Raw genomic sequence first — 16014 nt, forward strand, 5'->3', positions numbered from 1 at the left:
CGTCTTGCACCGCAGTCGAATCGACCCCTCAGAGTACGGCGGGAGCGTCCCTCCGCCCGCCGCCGCCGCCCGCCGGGCCGCCGCCGCTGAACACAACGACCCAGACGAGGAACCTGTATGTAAAAAAAGTGGATAAATATTTGCACACAGACCCTGAGTCGGATCGCGATTATGAATCGCGATCCGAATAAGGGGGGTATTTGCAATTTTAAGGGGCTACTTTGCATTTTCAAAACATGCTGACCGTCGTCATCCACGCTGATTCCGGCGCCGACGAGGCGATGATGGCTTCCGTTGCCCAGCCCGCGCCCGACCGGCGACGTCCTCCCGAGAAAGGCCGCAACGCAATGAGAAGCTCTGACTCCGAGCAGCGCGCGGCGCGGTGCGGCCCGGGACGCGTGCAAAGCAGCAGGCGCCGTCGGGGCTGCACACAGATGGACAGAGAAGTCGATGGTGGATTGGTGGTGGTCTGGTGGGCTTTCGATGAGCCGGCAGGCGGTGGTTGCCGGGTGTTGGAATGGGAGGAGAGGAGGCAGGCGGCTGCACGGTGACGATGCGAATGACTGCATGCGCGGCATCAAGTGTTTCCTTGATCAAGCGCTCGGTGCTCTGCCAGGTCTACCAAATTACTGGCTTGGAGAGGGAATAAGAAGTCCCAGAGCCAAGCTCATCATTATAGCTGCTGTTATTTTATCTCCTTAGGTATAACGCATTGCATTATGTTCATTCATTATAATCTGAGGCTTGCCAAGTTTTTCCCAAATCAAAATCTGTCTCATTTTAAGCCAAAAGTTTTGTAAAACTAGCACTCGTCGCGACATCATTTGTTTGCTTGAACTACCTCCTATTGTGCTACTGATTCTCACGTGAAGCTGTCCGGTGCAGGTTCATCAAATCTATAGCAACCACGCAAATTTCAGAGTTCGGAACAAAAGAAAGTTCAAGTTTCAGACCAAGAGACAGTTCAGAGTTGAGAACAAGAGGGAACAGAAAAACGCACCCGTCCCTGAAAATTATGAATCCTTATATATGTCGTAATAGGATAATTTAGCATTGCCTCACACCTCCATCTTTTCCATGGTTATATGAAGCCAATAAGGAGCTTCTGAAACTATGTTACATCTACACTGAAAAAATGAGCAGCATACGTTTTTCTCTGACTTTGAAGATTTCAGAATCCTGACGTAGTTGCTCGTCGTTCTACCGTTTGGATGGCGGCTCTAGCTTGGAGCAGCATCCCGCAGCTGCCGGGCCGGCGAACGCCAAGCTAAGGTCACAGTATAGTGTTAACCTGTTTTTCAATTGCAACGCCGAGTAAATGCGGGGGGAACGCTGACACTACTGGCGAGAGTAGGGTTGGATGCGGCGGCAGGCGCGTGGTCGGTGGCCAAGTCCACGAGAAGTGGGTGCTTCGGTCGGCTGAAGACGACGACCACCGACCACAGAGAGAGAGAGAGACAGAGAGAGAGAGAGAGAGAGAGAGAGAGAGAGAGAGAGAGAGATTTTGTGCACTGGAGTGGATGGAGCCCGGCCTGGCCGCATCCCAGAAATCCCGAGCCTGAACTGAACCCATCAACCGCTCCATTCATCAGTCGGCGTCTGCCCATCACATTCGCAGTCGCAGGCAGCCCTGGTTGATTTGTGGGCTTGCCTTGGGGTGATGTGCTCGCCATCAATACTCGTATGGCGAGACAGTTGAATGCGGTAGACTGGAGGAGATCGAATCACCACTACCCTAGCGAGACAGTTAATCGAAATACAGTGCTGATGAGACCATTGATCAGATCAGCAGGCGCTACGGTCTCTGCTTGCAGGCGCCTCGCACACTCCATGTGGTTTCCAATCCAATCCAACATGGATGGATAACGTCAGATACAGTCAAACACTGCAAATTAAATGTTCGGATCCAAGATCTATCCATGCTCCTCGAAGCATCAATCAGAGAGAGTCGGAGAGAAAAGAAAGTAGAAGGCTGGTTCAAGCCCATGCCTCATTGTCTCCGTATTACGTACTAGCAGAAAGAACTGCAAGTCAACAACTCATCTTTGCTCCGCCTGAAATCTTGTGCGGAAGCAAGAAACGAGATCTCATCAAAGAAATCGCTCCTGATGCTCCACCGGCCCAGCCACAAGGGAGTTCTCCGGTCAAGCATCTGGCAGCTCCGATCAGGCGATCAGCTATCACACATGTAAGTAACATCCTAGAACTAGAAACTGCAAACCGAAAGGAAAGTAATTTTTCGGCACTACTGAACAGGGAGCTCCTCCAGCAGGTCCCCCGCGCCGGCCCCGGCGACGACGAGCTCCATCTGGTCGCGGAGGTACCGGTGCAGCAGCCGCGCCTGATCGCCGGCGTCATCGACCGTGATCTCCTCCCGCCACGACCCCCCTCGCCCGCCGCTGCCACGCGACTTCCGGACCCGCCGGAAGCGGACGGCGGCGACGGCGCAGCAGAGCAACGGCAGCCAGAGGAGCGCCAGCGCCAGGACCACCGGGACCAGCCACAGCGCCAGCGCCGCCGCGGCCACCGCCCGCCACGACGCCGTCAGCGGCGGCACCACGCCGCCGCCGCCGCCCATCCGGCTGGCTAGGCTGCGGCCAGCGATCGGTGTGAACCGGCGACGACGTGCTTGCAAGCAAGCAAGGGATCAAGAGAGAGATGGCCGGCTCTTTGTTGTTGCTTGTTCTCGTGGGTGGCTGGCTCCGCTCCGGTTCGAAGTCTGGTAGCTGCAAAGCCTTGTTCCTGCTTTGCTTTGGGCGGGCGTTGCTTCTGCCAAAAGCTTTGCCCCCGCTAGGGTAAGGGCAGTGGGGCTTTTGACGTGTCGCCGGGGCTTGCTTGCTTCCGGGAGTCGGAGAGGATCTCGGCCATGGGCACGCCACCAGATTTTATCCATCCGCCTTTAAAGCACGCCGTCACTGTAGCATTTTCACGAGCTGACAGTGCTGCAGTTTGAAACACAAGGTCCGAGCTTCATTTGAACGGGGAGCTTCTCGAGACCAGTTTCGAAACTTGTAAGCATGCCTTTTGGAGTGGTTTAAGTAACGATTTTATATTTATATATAAAGAAGTGGTTTATATTGTTCAACCAATTTTCTTTCCTCGTTCGCACCACAGTCACAAAATCTTCCGAGCGTACAACGTGATACGCTGTTTAAAAATAATTTTAATATTATTTGATGAAAATGTACCCGCGTTTTCCGAGTGACCGGGGTTCGCACCGCTCAGGCTCACTGTAACGGAGAAGGCGCCGCGTGGCCAACCTCCGTTAATGCAACTGTTGACAGTAGCTGGGTAGCGGGACAGGAGGACGTACGGTCACGATCAGAGGTTCAGGACAGGGCGGCGTGGCCGTGGAGCAGAGCATTCACTTCCTTCGGCGCGGGTGTTGGTGATGGTCGGTGGCCCAGCCCACCCTTTTCGATCCATCCTTCGAAGCTCGAACTCGAACCCCAGCAACCTGGGCCGTATCTGGCCATATGTTGCTTTGGGCTACCTCTCTGCTTTGCCTTCTCCCCCCACGGCCCACTCATCAGGGCATGAATGGTGTCTGTGTTGGCGCTTTCAGCTGAGGTCTACATGGATCCGACCCGATGGAGCCAACCAGCGCCTAGCTAGGCTGCTATCACCTAGTACGTACTTGACTCCACCAAGCAGAAGCAGCTGCTGCCATCATTGCACTGCACGGATGCGTGTACAGTACATGTAATGACTGTATAATACGGCGCATAGGTATATGATGAAAAGCACTACATATAGCTGGAGTGGAGTGTATAGACAACGAAATTGCACTGTATATCCGATCGATGCACCCTGTTCCATCTCCATCATTTCATCCCTACTGCTGCCCGAGCCTCGATCGAACCTTTCCTTTTCGCAAGGAATTAGTATAAAATACAAATTACAAGTTGCAGTTGCCTGTACGTAAGCGTATGCATGCTTCTACGTCTAGTACTTCATTTCATAGTATATTTAGGTGCTTTGCTGGTACTCCCTTCGTCGTCGCAAAATGTATCGTATATCTAGGTGCGTAGCAAATATTATAAATTAAAAAAAGCTAAAACGAATTATATTTTGGAACGAAGAGAGTAGCTGCCGTGGAAGCTAAGCAAGCCTGTGCTATACGGTGACTCCCTCGCTCTTCAAATTGCATAGGTTTCTCCTGTATCGCTGGCACCACACTAAATTAAGTGACCAGGAAAAAGCCGGTAAAATCTAAAAAAAAAAATCTGCACCGGCTTCCAGGTCAGCGAGGTTGAGAGAGAGAATCAGCTTTACGCTACGGTGCCTCCGGACATGCACGGCAAATGAACCCATCCAATTGTGAATAATTCCACTCGATGGGTCGATTGACGATGCAACAGGAGCTATGCCGATCAATCAAAATGTTGCATGCCGACAACAGCACTTTGTCGTTGCAACAAGTAGTAGTCCTGTGCGTGCGTGCGTGCGTGCGTGGATGCATGAGTGCATCACATGCACGCGTCTTCCATTTGTTTTTTTGGCTTGGGCAGCTGCAGGAATGTGATGTATTCTATGCACTGCATGAGATGATGCCATCATTATTATTGTGTCTCTGACCACACATGCATATAGGACGGACCATTCGGAAAGGGCGGCGTCGGTTAGGAGGAGCATATTGTTGTAGTTGTAGATCGAGAGAGGGGGGAAGTTTGGCAGGTACGAATGAAAGCAGATCAGAGTTTCTCTGGCAGGCTCTAAAAACGGCTTCAAAGCCGGCTCCGCCTGAAGCCTTGCCAAAGGGATGGTTTTGGAGCGGTTCCATGCAAGGAACTGTTGGTGAAGCGGTTCCATGCAAGGAACTGTTGGTGAAGCTTAACTTGAAATAGCTTCCACTACGGTGGTGGAGCTGCAAAATGTGGTTCTAACCGGCTCCTTCTTTTTAATCTACTCATAAAAAGTAAAGTGGAGCTGTTTTGCTAAATATTTTTTAAAACGGTTTCAGCTCCATTAAAGAAACCGTTCTACCTGCGTTGTGGATGTGGGACATTTGGTGCCTTTAATAAACCGCCTGATTCCTCCTTGTCAGTACATGCAGCATGCTCTTGTTGAGTCGTCTTGGCCGGGCCGCGGACTCTTCCGACCCCCCTAGTCATGTTAGCACGTACTGTCAGCTACTGTGGCTAATCATCATCAATTCATCGTACAGCAAATTCTTCCTACTTTTTTTTTTCTGAGAGGGCCAAATTCCTCCTAACTGTTAGATAGATGTTGCAGGGTTCTCTTTGCATCAAGGCAGCGTACGTACGTGGCTTCTTCGCCGGCGTGCTTTGTGCGCGTCGTACAAGGCTACAAAATTTGACAGAGTGGAAGGGTGGTAACGACGAGCGAATCATGGAGCGGGCAAGTGCAGACTGCACAGATCGAGACGTGCGCGCAAAGAGATCGAAGGCGAAGAGCTAGCAACAACCGCCACACGCCACGCCATGGACGGTCCAACCGCCGGCTCCTCCACCCACGTGCTGCCGGTGCCACAGCGCCTGCTGCTCCTGTTTTTTGAAAACAAAGCCTGCTCCTCCTGTTGCTGCTAGCGGCAAGCCGGCAACAACATGAGAGTGTTCAGGGGTGCCTGAGTTATTCGTGGATGTACTGGGCGACATTTTAGGTTGCTTTTTTTGCTTTGCTTGTGTAGATTTCAGTTGTGGAAGAAGATCTTAAATATGAGTTGTTTACTCATAAATTACAAGACATTGAACTTTGATTTATTTTTATTTTTTTGACATGACCATCTAATAACTTGTCTCTAAACCGAGCACCCTAGCTAAAACGTAGGTTTGCATCGTCCCCCGTCCAGTTCCATAAACAGGACGACACGGACTAATAATTATACCAAACAAGACAATTTATGCAACCCAGCCCCTCTAAACTCTAATCATTCCCTTCTTGGAATAGATAAACCTTTTGCCTCATGCTCTTAGGCTCTATCAACGTGGGTAGCGCTCTCCTACCGTAAGTCGGTAAGTGCGTGCATGCTTCCTCCTGAAATCAGTGAAAAAAGAACTCACATACTGTTCCAGTAATCCATAGCATTAGACACCTGATCTTGATTCCCTATGTGCTTCGCATTTTCTTCATTTGTGGATAATAATGTTAGTGAATAAGTTATTGGATTTTCACCCAAGACGGAAATTATCCGTGCCAAAATAACACCATAGAAAGGATGCGTCTCCACGTCAATCAATTGAGAAATTTGTTATCTCTCAATCACCCTCTCTCTCCACCTTATCTCCTCCCTTCTCCCCTACCCTTTCTTCTTCCCAAGCACCTTCGGTTCCACCGGCGCACCCGCATCTGCACCCGCCGTCCGCCACCCAGCCCCTCCCCTGCCCCACCAGCGTGGGCGGGCTAGGGTCCTGCCGGAGCTCCGCACCGGCTGGCGGGACCCTAGCCCGTCCGCGCCGACCGCCTCGCAACGTTTACCGTCATCGCCTTCGACTCCCCCGTCCCGGCGCCAGCCCAAACGCCGTCTCCTGCCGCTTGGTCGGTAGCGCCCCCGCCGCTGCGCCTCGCAGCCCCCGCGCCTGCCTCCTCCGCCGGGCCGGCCTGCCGCTGCCGACCATCCCTCTATAGCACGCGGTGAGCAGCCGCCCCCCGGCAACCCCGAACTCGTAACCTTGGAACCCTAATCTCGCCGGAGTTAGAGAAGGAGGAGGGATTGGGGTGAAGAAAAATTTGGATGAGGAGGGCTCTATTTCATATCGATTGGAGCAAATCTGCCATAGAAATAGGACGAAATTTGATGGTTTTTAGATTTTTTACCAAAGTGGTGTAGCGAAGTCTGAAAAATAACGGTACAAACCTAAGGCCCTTTGTGCAAATATTTAACGGTATTTAGCCACACACACAACTGACCTCCAACTGCCCGGCCGAAACTACAGCAAATCGCTCTGGTCGTCACTGCACTCTCGCTGTCTCTTTCTCCCTCGGCACGCCATGCGAGCCTCTCAGACCCAAGGGCCGCAGCCACTGCCGCTGCCGTTGCCGCTGCCGCCTCCTCCGCTGTGCCTGCCGTCGCCGCCCGCCGCCCCTCGCCGCGGGCGCCACCGCAGCTCGTACTCATCCTCGTCGTCGTCCTCTTCCTCCGTCTCCAGCGGCTCATCAACCTTCTGCCCGTCGCCGTCGCCGGCCCCGTCCCCGCGCGCCAGCACCTCCTCCCTCGTGCCCTTCTCGTGGGAGCGCCACCCGGGCGTGCCCAAGAACTCGTCCCGCGGCGACCTCGCCTCCCCCACAGGCACGCCGCTCCCGCTCCCGCCGCCGCTGCAACCGCCCTCCTCTCGCCGCCGGCGCCGGCGGCCGCGCGCCAAGCTCCCCGCCGCGTCCTCCGACGCCAACGGCGACCCCTTCGTCGCCGCCTTCGCGGAGTGCACCAGGGACGACGACGGCGAGGATGACGAGGCGGATCACGGCGCCGACGCCGCCGTGACCGCGGCCAAAGACAAGCAGCTCTGGCTGGCGCCGGCAAAGCCAACGGTATCAGGCCGCGCCGGGCGTCCGTGGCGACCTGCCGGCGGCGGGTTCCTCGGCTTCCTGGACCTCTACGGGTGCAAGAGCGCCATGGCGGTCGCCGACGGCGCCTTCCTTGCCCGCAGGCCCGTCGCAGCACGTCCCGGGGCGGCAAGCCGGACAACACGGAGATAAGTGAACATGGTAATAATCTGATACTCCACCTTTATTGAGGTGTGTAGATATATTTGTACCAAAATGTACTGGATCATTGCTCTGCTCCGATTAGAGGCGTAATTAAGTTAATTGGTGTCTGGATCACCTCGGTCGTCTGATCGGTAAAGAACCAAAGATCGATGCCCCCATGATCGTCGATCTCCGATCAGACGACTGAGGTGGCACGAACAGCATGCGCCAGAGGCAATATAATCAAGCCAAGCTTAGTAACAAAGACCAGTAGCAATCTAGCAATGTTTCTCTAATTTGAGCTGTGAGCTAGATGAATGATCATCATGAAGGTACATATATTTTTTTAATTACAAGGATGGTCGTCGTTGTGTGCTAGCTACTATGTGCTGGCTTGCAGGTGCTGTAATCATGCCTGGCAATTACCACGCAAGAGGAAGTTTCTAGTAGTAAACTTTGGTCTTCTTCAGATCATCAGATCTGTTGGTTTTGGACCGTCCTGGAAGCAGGTTTGTTAACTTTATGCGAGAGAGAGAGAGAGAGAGAGATGTTTATGAAAGTAGTTGCGGTATGTGCCAAACTGCCTGCACGCCATTTGCTGCTGCGATTAAGCCGGCCGGTTGCTGTCCTTAAAGAAGCACCACAGACCAAACTAGAGGTGGTGATGACACCATGCACGAGCAGAGCGAGAGAGCAGCAAAGCCGTGGCATTATTGGAGAAAGAAAAGCAAGTGATAGTAATGCTGTCCCTTGCTAGCAACCACTTTGGTGCCACGTACATGTCACCCATAACTCGGCAACGAATCGACGGCCTGTGTATGCACATCGTGATCGTGCTTATTACATGGCGCCTGCTGCCGGTGCCGGCCGCCCGCCCGGACTGCATGATCATGTCCATGTCCATGTGCTCGTCATCGCCTTGTATACCCACATGGCCGACCAGGGCCGCCGCCTGATGCGATGAATCGTCTGGAGGAATCAGAAAATTAAATTACACCACTTGCCTACCCGCAGATCAATCATTATGAGTGAACGTTGACGAAGAGCGAACTTGGCCTGGTGCTGGCAGCTTATAGATCGGCCAGCTTCTTGAGCGAAGTCTGGCAGCCGCAGGTGCAGCTAGTAGTGCTGTTGACTGCTTCGTGCACGAGAATTTCCAGCCCCTTCCCGTTCCCTTTCGCGTCCACGAATGTAAAATGTCACCTTTCGGTGGTTTCCTTCCAAGTGGAAGCGATCTCTGATGTCAAAAAGGTAGCGAGGTTAAAGTTGCAGACACAGAATTCTGTGAGTTCGTTTACGAACAGATCGAGAGAGTGCTTTATTTCCATTATTATTGTGGATCCGGCCGGCCGGTTCCTGTTGTTCCAAGGGGAATGGTATGATGCACCAGTCAGTCCAGTCCACTAATTAGACGACGGTACAGATTTCCAGTCCTCAGTTAGTCAACGTACGTTTAATTTCCGGTCCTTCTTGCACTTTTATTGTATTTGGGCGTGCCAAAGCTGTCACTTAAATTGACAGCCACACAATGCAAGCCGCTCGTGCTTGTGCGAGCACAAGCATCGCGCTACACGCCTGCCTGTTAGACACTTGCTGGTACGTCTGCCGTTCCTGCAGGATCAGGAACTAACCACCTCCTGTTAGACGTGCACTTTTGTCAGAGCAAAAGATGCAAACTGAGAAACATATATTCGCTTTTTTACTTTAAAGAAAAAGAACACCAATTCCGACTGTACGTACAATCTAAGAATCTATCTTCAAATGATCAAGTTTGAAACTTGCAGCACGAATTAGTTTAGCCTTTTAGAAGATCGAACAGCATCCCTATTGCTGTGCTCGATCTCGAACTGGCCCAAGTCTGGTCTAGGTACCTGCCTTGTCTGTATGGCAATTAAGACCACCCTTGGTGCCCCTTCAACAGCGGCATCACTACTTCCCGTAGCCTTCTTGGCCATGATGGCATCTAACCAAACATTTCAGCGAAAGCAACCACCCTAACACGCCATGCACACAAATTCTCTGCCCACCTAAACTGTCAACTTCCAAAAGCTTCTCCTGCACCTGGCGCCCTCGCTCGCGCATAAATACGAGCGAACGCCATCAGCACACAACCACACGAACAAGGCGCAGAACACGTACCCACCGCTCGCCATGGCCGCCGCCGCGCTCCTCCTCCTCCTGCCAATAATCATGGTCGCCGTACCTGCGGCATCGGCGGCGGGCGGCGAGAAGAGCACGCACATCAAGCTGTACTGGCACGACGTGGTGAGCGGGCCGAGCCCGACGGCGGTGCCGGTGGCGCGCGCGCCGGCGACCAACGCCTCCCGGACGGGCTTCGGCGCCGTGGTGGTCATCGACGATCCGCTCACCCAGGGCCCCGACCGCAAGACCTCCAAGCCCCTAGGCCGCGCGCAGGGCACCTACATCGCCGCCGGCAAGGACGAGGTGTCCCTGGCGATGAACATGAACTTCGTGTTCCAGGCCGGCAGGTACAACGGCAGCACCGTCGCCATCATGGGCCGGAACGCGGTGTTCGACGCCGTCCGGGAGATGGCCATCGTCGGCGGCACCGGCGTGTTCAGGATGGCGCGAGGGTACGCGCAGGCACGGACGCACACGTTGGACCTCAAGACTGGCGACGCCACCGTCGAGTACAACCTCTACATCAAGCACTGATCTGATCTTCCGAGTGCTCGGCGAGCCTCGAATTAATTAATATATATCGGCTTTGATTGTTAGCGATTATATATGAAGATGAATTCATGGACAAGAATAAAACTAGATGATTGCGACATGGGTGGACGAAGCGGTTGACTCCCTGCCTGCCGTTCCTGCACGATCGATTTCCAGCATGCATTTTGCCAGCGCGTTTCGTCGATGCCTGAACTGAACCCCTGAAATCCTGCCGTGTTTTACCCTTGCCGGCTTCCACAGGGCTTCGTTTCACTGGTATATATTCCACGGTCCGTTCAAAGAGAGCGTGAGAGAAGGGAGTGAGTGGTCCAGTTCTCTGATCTCTTCCTGCAAAAATGGGCAGCTAGCTAGCGCGCGTGGCGGTGGTGGCAGACCCACCCACCGGCCACGCCATGGACGGACACCCAAGTCGCCACCAACCAACCCCTGCGACACGAGCGAGCCGGGTGCACCAACCGCAGCCGGCACGCGCTCCTCTGCCTCTGCTCCCACTCCCAGTGCGGTCAGTGATCTGCGCAGCGCGAGTTCAGATCGAATTACTTCAGCGTTCCCTTCCCCTTTGGCTCTGATTGGCACACTTGGCATCATGCTTGCAGGAGCACAGGTGCCTGCTGCTGTTCTGTTCGGCTTCGTCGCCTCATCATAAGCTTCTAGATACATGCTACAGTATGCTGCTAGTACCATCTCACCAAATATTGCAGCCAAAGCAACCACCGACCCCAACACGCCATGCGTAAACTGCGATCGTTTGGCGCATGGCGCGCCGCACGCGAGCGCCATATATTGTCACACCACAACTAGGACTAGGATACATAGGCAGGCACCCACCAGCAGGCAGCAGCAACGATACGCCCATGGCCGCCGCCGCCGCCGCCGCCGTGCCCCTCCTCCTTTTGCTGGCCGCCGCCGCGGCCTCGCCGGCGTCGGCGGCGGCGGGCGGAGGCAAGCAGACGCACATCAAGCTGTACTGGCACGACGTGCTGAGCGGGCCGAACCCGACGGCGGTGCAGGTGGCACGCGCGGCGGTGACCAACACCTCCAAGACGAGCTTCGGCCTCGTGGTGGTCATCGACGACCCGCTCACCGAGGGGCCCGACCTCAACTCCTCCACGCCCCTCGGCCGCGCGCAGGGCACCTACGTCGCCGCCGGCAGGGACGAGGTGGCCCTGCTGGTGAACATGAACTTCGTCTTCCAGGGCGGCAGGTACAACGGCAGCACCGTCGCCATCATGGGCCGGAACGCGGTGTTCGACGCCGTCCGGGAGATGGCCGTCGTCGGGGGCACCGGCGTGTTCAGGATGGCGCGAGGGTACGCGCAGGCCAGGACGCACACCCTCGACCTCAAGACCGGCGACGCCATCGTCGAGTACAACCTCTATCTCAAGCACTGAACTGATCTTCCGAGTGCTCTGCTCCATCCACCGCGCGCAGTAGTAATACAATACAGGCTTTGATTTGTGCTTTATTTTGGGGGATGAACGAATTATTACTCATGGGAGAAGAATCAAGCTCGAATTTACAAGAATAATCCGTTGGCTACGAATGTCGGGCGCCGCAACCACCGCTGAGAATCCCCCATTTTTCATCGTTTCAACCACTTCTATTTGATTTGCCGCATACATCCATTACGAATTGGGTTACTTGATAGTGTTGTTGTAACTGCCTTGATTACTTGCTGCTCCATTGGAGTTGGATAAACAACTGAAGTGGACTTAGCCATGATGTGATTGATGCTTTGGGTTGTTGGCATGTGTAACATCCCGGATTTTCCGGAATGTTATCTTAGTGCAAAAAATCGTGAATTTCAAAAAAAAAAATTCGTGTTGTGCCCTAGTTAGAACATAATATAAGGTTAATTTCTCTCTCCCTCGAACTCTTAGTAAATTTAATTGAAATTAAGGACTATTAGATGCTAGTGTGAATATTTGAAGTCCTTTTGAATTTAATTGCAATCTCCTTGTTATAATTGATTGTTGGATTTTCTTGTTTGGCTTTCAATTTTGTGTGCACCAATTGTGTGGAGTTTGAATTTGAATGGGCCACTCAAATTAAAACTCAAACTCTAATACCTCTAACACCCCTTTGGCCCACAGCCCAAGCAAGCCCAGCCGGCCTCACCCGCTCGCGCGCCCTTTCCCTTCTCCCCCGCGAGACGCCTAAACCGGCCCAGCCCACGAGCCACCGCAGCCTAGCTCCCCGTCGCCCCAGCCCGCGCGACACTTCGCCTGCTCCCCTTGACCGGCCGACGCACGGGACCCACTCGTCAGCCATTCCCCTCCTTCCTTCTCTCGCAGCGACCAGAAGGTTCCGCTCTGCTCCGCCCCGTCGCCCTGCTCCGACCGCCGCAGCGCCCCGCCTCGCCGCTCCGCCCGCTCTGCCGCCGCCGCTCGCCCCCGCGCGCTTCGCCCCGCCTCGCGTCGCCGCTCGCCCCGCTCCCCGACAGACAAGCGAAACCGCCGCGCCCTGCTTTCCCCAACCGCATCGCCCCTTTTTCCCTTCCGCCGCGGCTCTGCTAGCTCGCGTCACCAGCCTGCGCCGCGCCCCGCCTGTCTCCGCTTCGCGACACGGGAGCGAAACCGTCGCGCCCCCGTGTCAGCCACCAACCCGCGAACCCTAACCCTAGCCCCGTGCCACAGCCGCAGCGGTGCCGCCACGCGTCCCGGCCCGGCCGTCGAGAACCCCGGCCGCAGCCGCTCCCGAACCCTAGCGCTCCCTATAAATCCGAGGCCGCTTCGCCCCAAACCCTAGAAGCCCCAGCCTCCCTTCCGCCGCCGCCACACGAAGAGGAGGAGGAGGAGGAGCCGGAGCTGCGCAAGGAGGAGAAGGCCGACGCCCCGGAGCTTCACCAGGCCGGCGCCCCGTACGACGACCCCAACGCCGCGGATCTCCCTGCACGGCCTCGACCCACCGGCTCCAACCCGCCACCGCACCGAGCGCCATCTCCCTCAGCCCCGCCGGTGAGCACTGCTGCCGCCGCCCCTTTCCTTTCTTCCTTGCTGCCGGCGTGGGCCATGCGCCGCCGATGAACCATCCGTAGCCGGCCGTAGGACTCCCCACACCCCTCCGGCCGCTGTGCCGTCCTTTCTTGCAGGAGCCCGACGCGCCGCCCTCTGTCCCGCTACCGCCGTCGCCCCTCGCCGCCGCGCCGCGTCGCGGACCCGGGTCGCCGGTGCTCCGCGCACGGCACGGCCACGCCGCGGCCCTGGGCAGCCAGGCTCCGCGCGCGTGCGTGCGCACCCACACCGCAAGGCCGAGCCACGTCCAGCCTAGCCACGCCCACGCCACGGCCACGCCGTGCGCGATCACCCCCGCGATGCGACCGCGACGTCGCGTTCGCGTCGCGGCCAAGCCTTTGCGGCATATCCCCGAGCACCTTTCGGGCGCTCTCTCACATGCACACACGCACACACGCACACGCGTCTGCCACACCGGACCCGAGCCCCGCCACACGGGATCCCGCGGAGGCCGACAAGTAGGGCCGCCCTGTCAGAGAAGACGGAGACAGAAGCCACCGGGCCGCGAGGTGGAGAAGGCGAAGCGCAGCCCAGCCAGAGGAGAAGAAGGAGAGAGAGAGGGCCCAGCCCAGGAAGGAGAAGGAGCCGGCCCACGGGAGGATCCAGCCGAGCCACTCTTTCACGCGTAGCCAGCCCGTTCGCCCGAGCCGGCCTGCTGAGCCGCAGGCCGAGCTGCCCCTGTGAACCTAAGCCGAGCCGATGGGCCTCGAGCCGGCCCATCACCTCTTTTGGCCCAAGAACCAAACCGGACCCTTTCTTTGTCTTTTCTTTTCCGGCCCGACCCAAGGGGCCCACCTGTCAGCCTCGTGCTGAGGCTGACCAGTGGGGCCCGACGACCGCTGACCGACCCTTGACCGTTGACCGGTCAACGTTGACCGGTCAACGCTGACCGGTCAACGCTGACGTCAGCAGGGCCCACTGCTGACGTCATCTTCCCGGACCCCCTCTGCTGACGTCATGCTGACGTCAGCATGCCACGTGGCATACCCTGGTGCTGCCACGTGTCCCTGTTTTCAGGCCCTCATTTCTGAAAATCTTTTATTAATTTCAGAAATAGGTTTTTCCTTAGAAAATTCATAATAAATTATCCGGACCTCCGAAAATTATGAAACCAGTTTCATAATTCTTCTAAAATCATGAACCACCTGTTAGAATAGGTATTGTGGTGATTTGGATCTTATTTGCAACCTTTTTGTGCACTTTTGCACTTTGGTCACTGCTCTTACTCTTATTCACGAATAGGACCCGTCCGCGAGGAGCTGACCGACGACCAGGACTACCCGGAGGCTCAGGAAGACTTCGAGGAGACGCCAGGTTCACGCCCATCTACGATTTGAATCCCTATTAGGCATTTGCTTGTAGATATGCTATTGCTGTATGTGTGTATATGTATATCGAAATAAACCTGCATGGCCTCTTTACGAACCCTACTCCTTGTCAACCTATCTTATTCGTTCATTATATGAAATGCCTTGTAAACCCTTGAATGTGTTTGTGTGGGATATGGATGGATAGTCTTGGCGTGTGTGGAGTGGTTCTCTTCAGGAGTTGGTGATTAGGGCTTAGCCGGGAGTGGGCGACCTAACTCGATCGTGGATCGAGGGCTTGGGGTGTGTATCTTGGCACACCCTACGGAGTACCTGTGGCGGGTACAGTTTTGTTTTCGTGTGAGGTGTTTGGGGCACCCGTTAAGGGTGCAGTTGCGGACCACCGTGGTGGATACGCGTGTGACGAAGATGCCCGCTCCGGCAGATAAGGACCGGGTGAGAGTAACCATGACTTGTGGGACTTTGTAAGCGTGCACACCACTTACCCATTATGAGGGTGGGCCCGGTCCGGACTTAGCAAGCGCGGTACCAAGCCGGTAGGAGGATCGAGTATCGGTGCAGGGGAAGGAGGTGCTGACCTCACGTTCCCCGAGACGCAGGGGAGGCTTCACAGTCCCGGGGCGACCTCTCGCGGGAGGATGCGCCCAAGACCCGGGAAAGCCGGATGGTGCCGTGGCTCCTATTTCCGTTTCGTAGACCGGTGTTTCGTATACTAGTCGGCTGATCTCCGGCTAGTGTCGATTCGAGTGGGACCAGGTGTACAACCCCTGCAGGGTGAAAACTATACGTATAGCCGCGTCCTCGGTTATGGACATCCCTACTCCTCTGTTGCTCTTATTAGTTAGTGTTACTCATGATCTCTATCTCCCTCTAGAATATTGTCCTGCCAGGGGGCAGCTGAGATGCGAGGAGAGGGAGTCCTCGCATCGACTTGGTGGTGTTGGAAGGTGTGTGTGACCGGGAGTCCGGAATGCCGGAAGGGCCCGAGTCAGGAATGAAAGGAGATGTGTATTCTTATATATATTATATTGCATGCATAGGGAAACCCCCAGCTTTACCCTTGAACTCTGTTATATCCGTAGTATAGACCACATAAAGCTTGCATACGGATGGTGACGTGAACATATCCCATTCCTTGGGGATAGCCTGGTACGATGCAGGATCTGACCCGGAATTCGCCCCCAACGACGACGGATGGTACGACTGAGGCCCGAGCTACGCTCAAGTCGCATGTGGAGGTGGAACCCGAAGACGGAGGACGGCCGAAGATCTAGCTACCGCTATGCGCTTTCTGCTTGTTCGATTTAGCCGAAAGGCTTGTAATAAATTTC

The 16014-nt window shown here is 55.3% G+C and overlaps 4 protein-coding genes across 5 annotated transcripts; 3 read left to right on the forward strand and 1 right to left on the reverse strand.

The window, feature by feature from the left end:
- Nucleotides 1-1954: 1954 nt before the first annotated feature.
- On the reverse strand, nt 1955-3033 carry LOC112887168. The gene has a single exon (XM_025953274.1). It carries the CDS (start codon nt 2576-2578, stop codon nt 2246-2248), a length of 333 nt encoding a protein of 110 aa, XP_025809059.1. The 5' UTR covers nt 2579-3033; the 3' UTR covers nt 1955-2245.
- Nucleotides 3034-6858: 3825 nt separating this feature from the next.
- Nucleotides 6859-8155, forward strand: LOC112887266 (zinc finger protein 865-like). Its single transcript, XM_025953399.1, has 2 exons — nt 6859-7665; nt 8027-8155. Exon 1 carries the CDS (start codon nt 6952-6954, stop codon nt 7654-7656), a length of 705 nt encoding a protein of 234 aa, XP_025809184.1. The 5' UTR covers nt 6859-6951; the 3' UTR covers nt 7657-7665; nt 8027-8155.
- A 1615-nt stretch (nt 8156-9770) lies between these two features.
- On the forward strand, nt 9771-10441 carry LOC112887234 (dirigent protein 22-like). The gene has a single exon (XM_025953360.1). The coding sequence runs from the start codon at nt 9799-9801 to the stop codon at nt 10321-10323; it is 525 nt and encodes a 174-aa protein (XP_025809145.1). The 5' UTR covers nt 9771-9798; the 3' UTR covers nt 10324-10441.
- A 264-nt stretch (nt 10442-10705) lies between these two features.
- Nucleotides 10706-15873, forward strand: LOC112886652 (dirigent protein 22-like). 2 transcript variants are annotated; one of them, XM_025952614.1, is made up of 3 exons: nt 10706-10843; nt 10938-11707; nt 15829-15873. In XM_025952614.1, the coding sequence occupies exons 2-3, from the start codon at nt 11097-11099 to the stop codon at nt 15848-15850; spliced, it is 633 nt and encodes a 210-aa protein (XP_025808399.1). In that variant the 5' UTR covers nt 10706-10843; nt 10938-11096; the 3' UTR covers nt 15851-15873. The 2 variants fall into 2 exon arrangements, with proteins under 2 accessions (XP_025808399.1, XP_025808398.1); XM_025952613.1 differs by lacking the exon at nt 15829-15873 and having other exon boundaries at nt 10709-10843; nt 10938-12072.
- The last annotated feature ends 141 nt before the right edge of the window (nt 15874-16014 follow it).

Source organism: Panicum hallii, chromosome 3 (genome assembly GCF_002211085.1).
Source record: "Panicum hallii strain FIL2 chromosome 3, PHallii_v3.1, whole genome shotgun sequence".
Classification (NCBI taxonomy): domain Eukaryota; kingdom Viridiplantae; phylum Streptophyta; class Magnoliopsida; order Poales; family Poaceae; genus Panicum; species Panicum hallii.

What these genes read in the sequence shown, in the direction of transcription:
- LOC112887266 (XM_025953399.1), top strand. Translation starts at nt 6,952, where the DNA reads ATGCGAGCCTCTCAGACCCAAGGGCCGCAGCCACTGCCGCTGCCGTTG.
- LOC112886652 (XM_025952613.1), top strand. Translation starts at nt 11,097, where the DNA reads ATGGCGCGCCGCACGCGAGCGCCATATATTGTCACACCACAACTAGGA.
- LOC112887168 (XM_025953274.1), bottom strand. Translation starts at nt 2,578, where the DNA reads ATGGGCGGCGGCGGCGGCGTGGTGCCGCCGCTGACGGCGTCGTGGCGG.
- LOC112887234 (XM_025953360.1), top strand. Translation starts at nt 9,799, where the DNA reads ATGGCCGCCGCCGCGCTCCTCCTCCTCCTGCCAATAATCATGGTCGCC.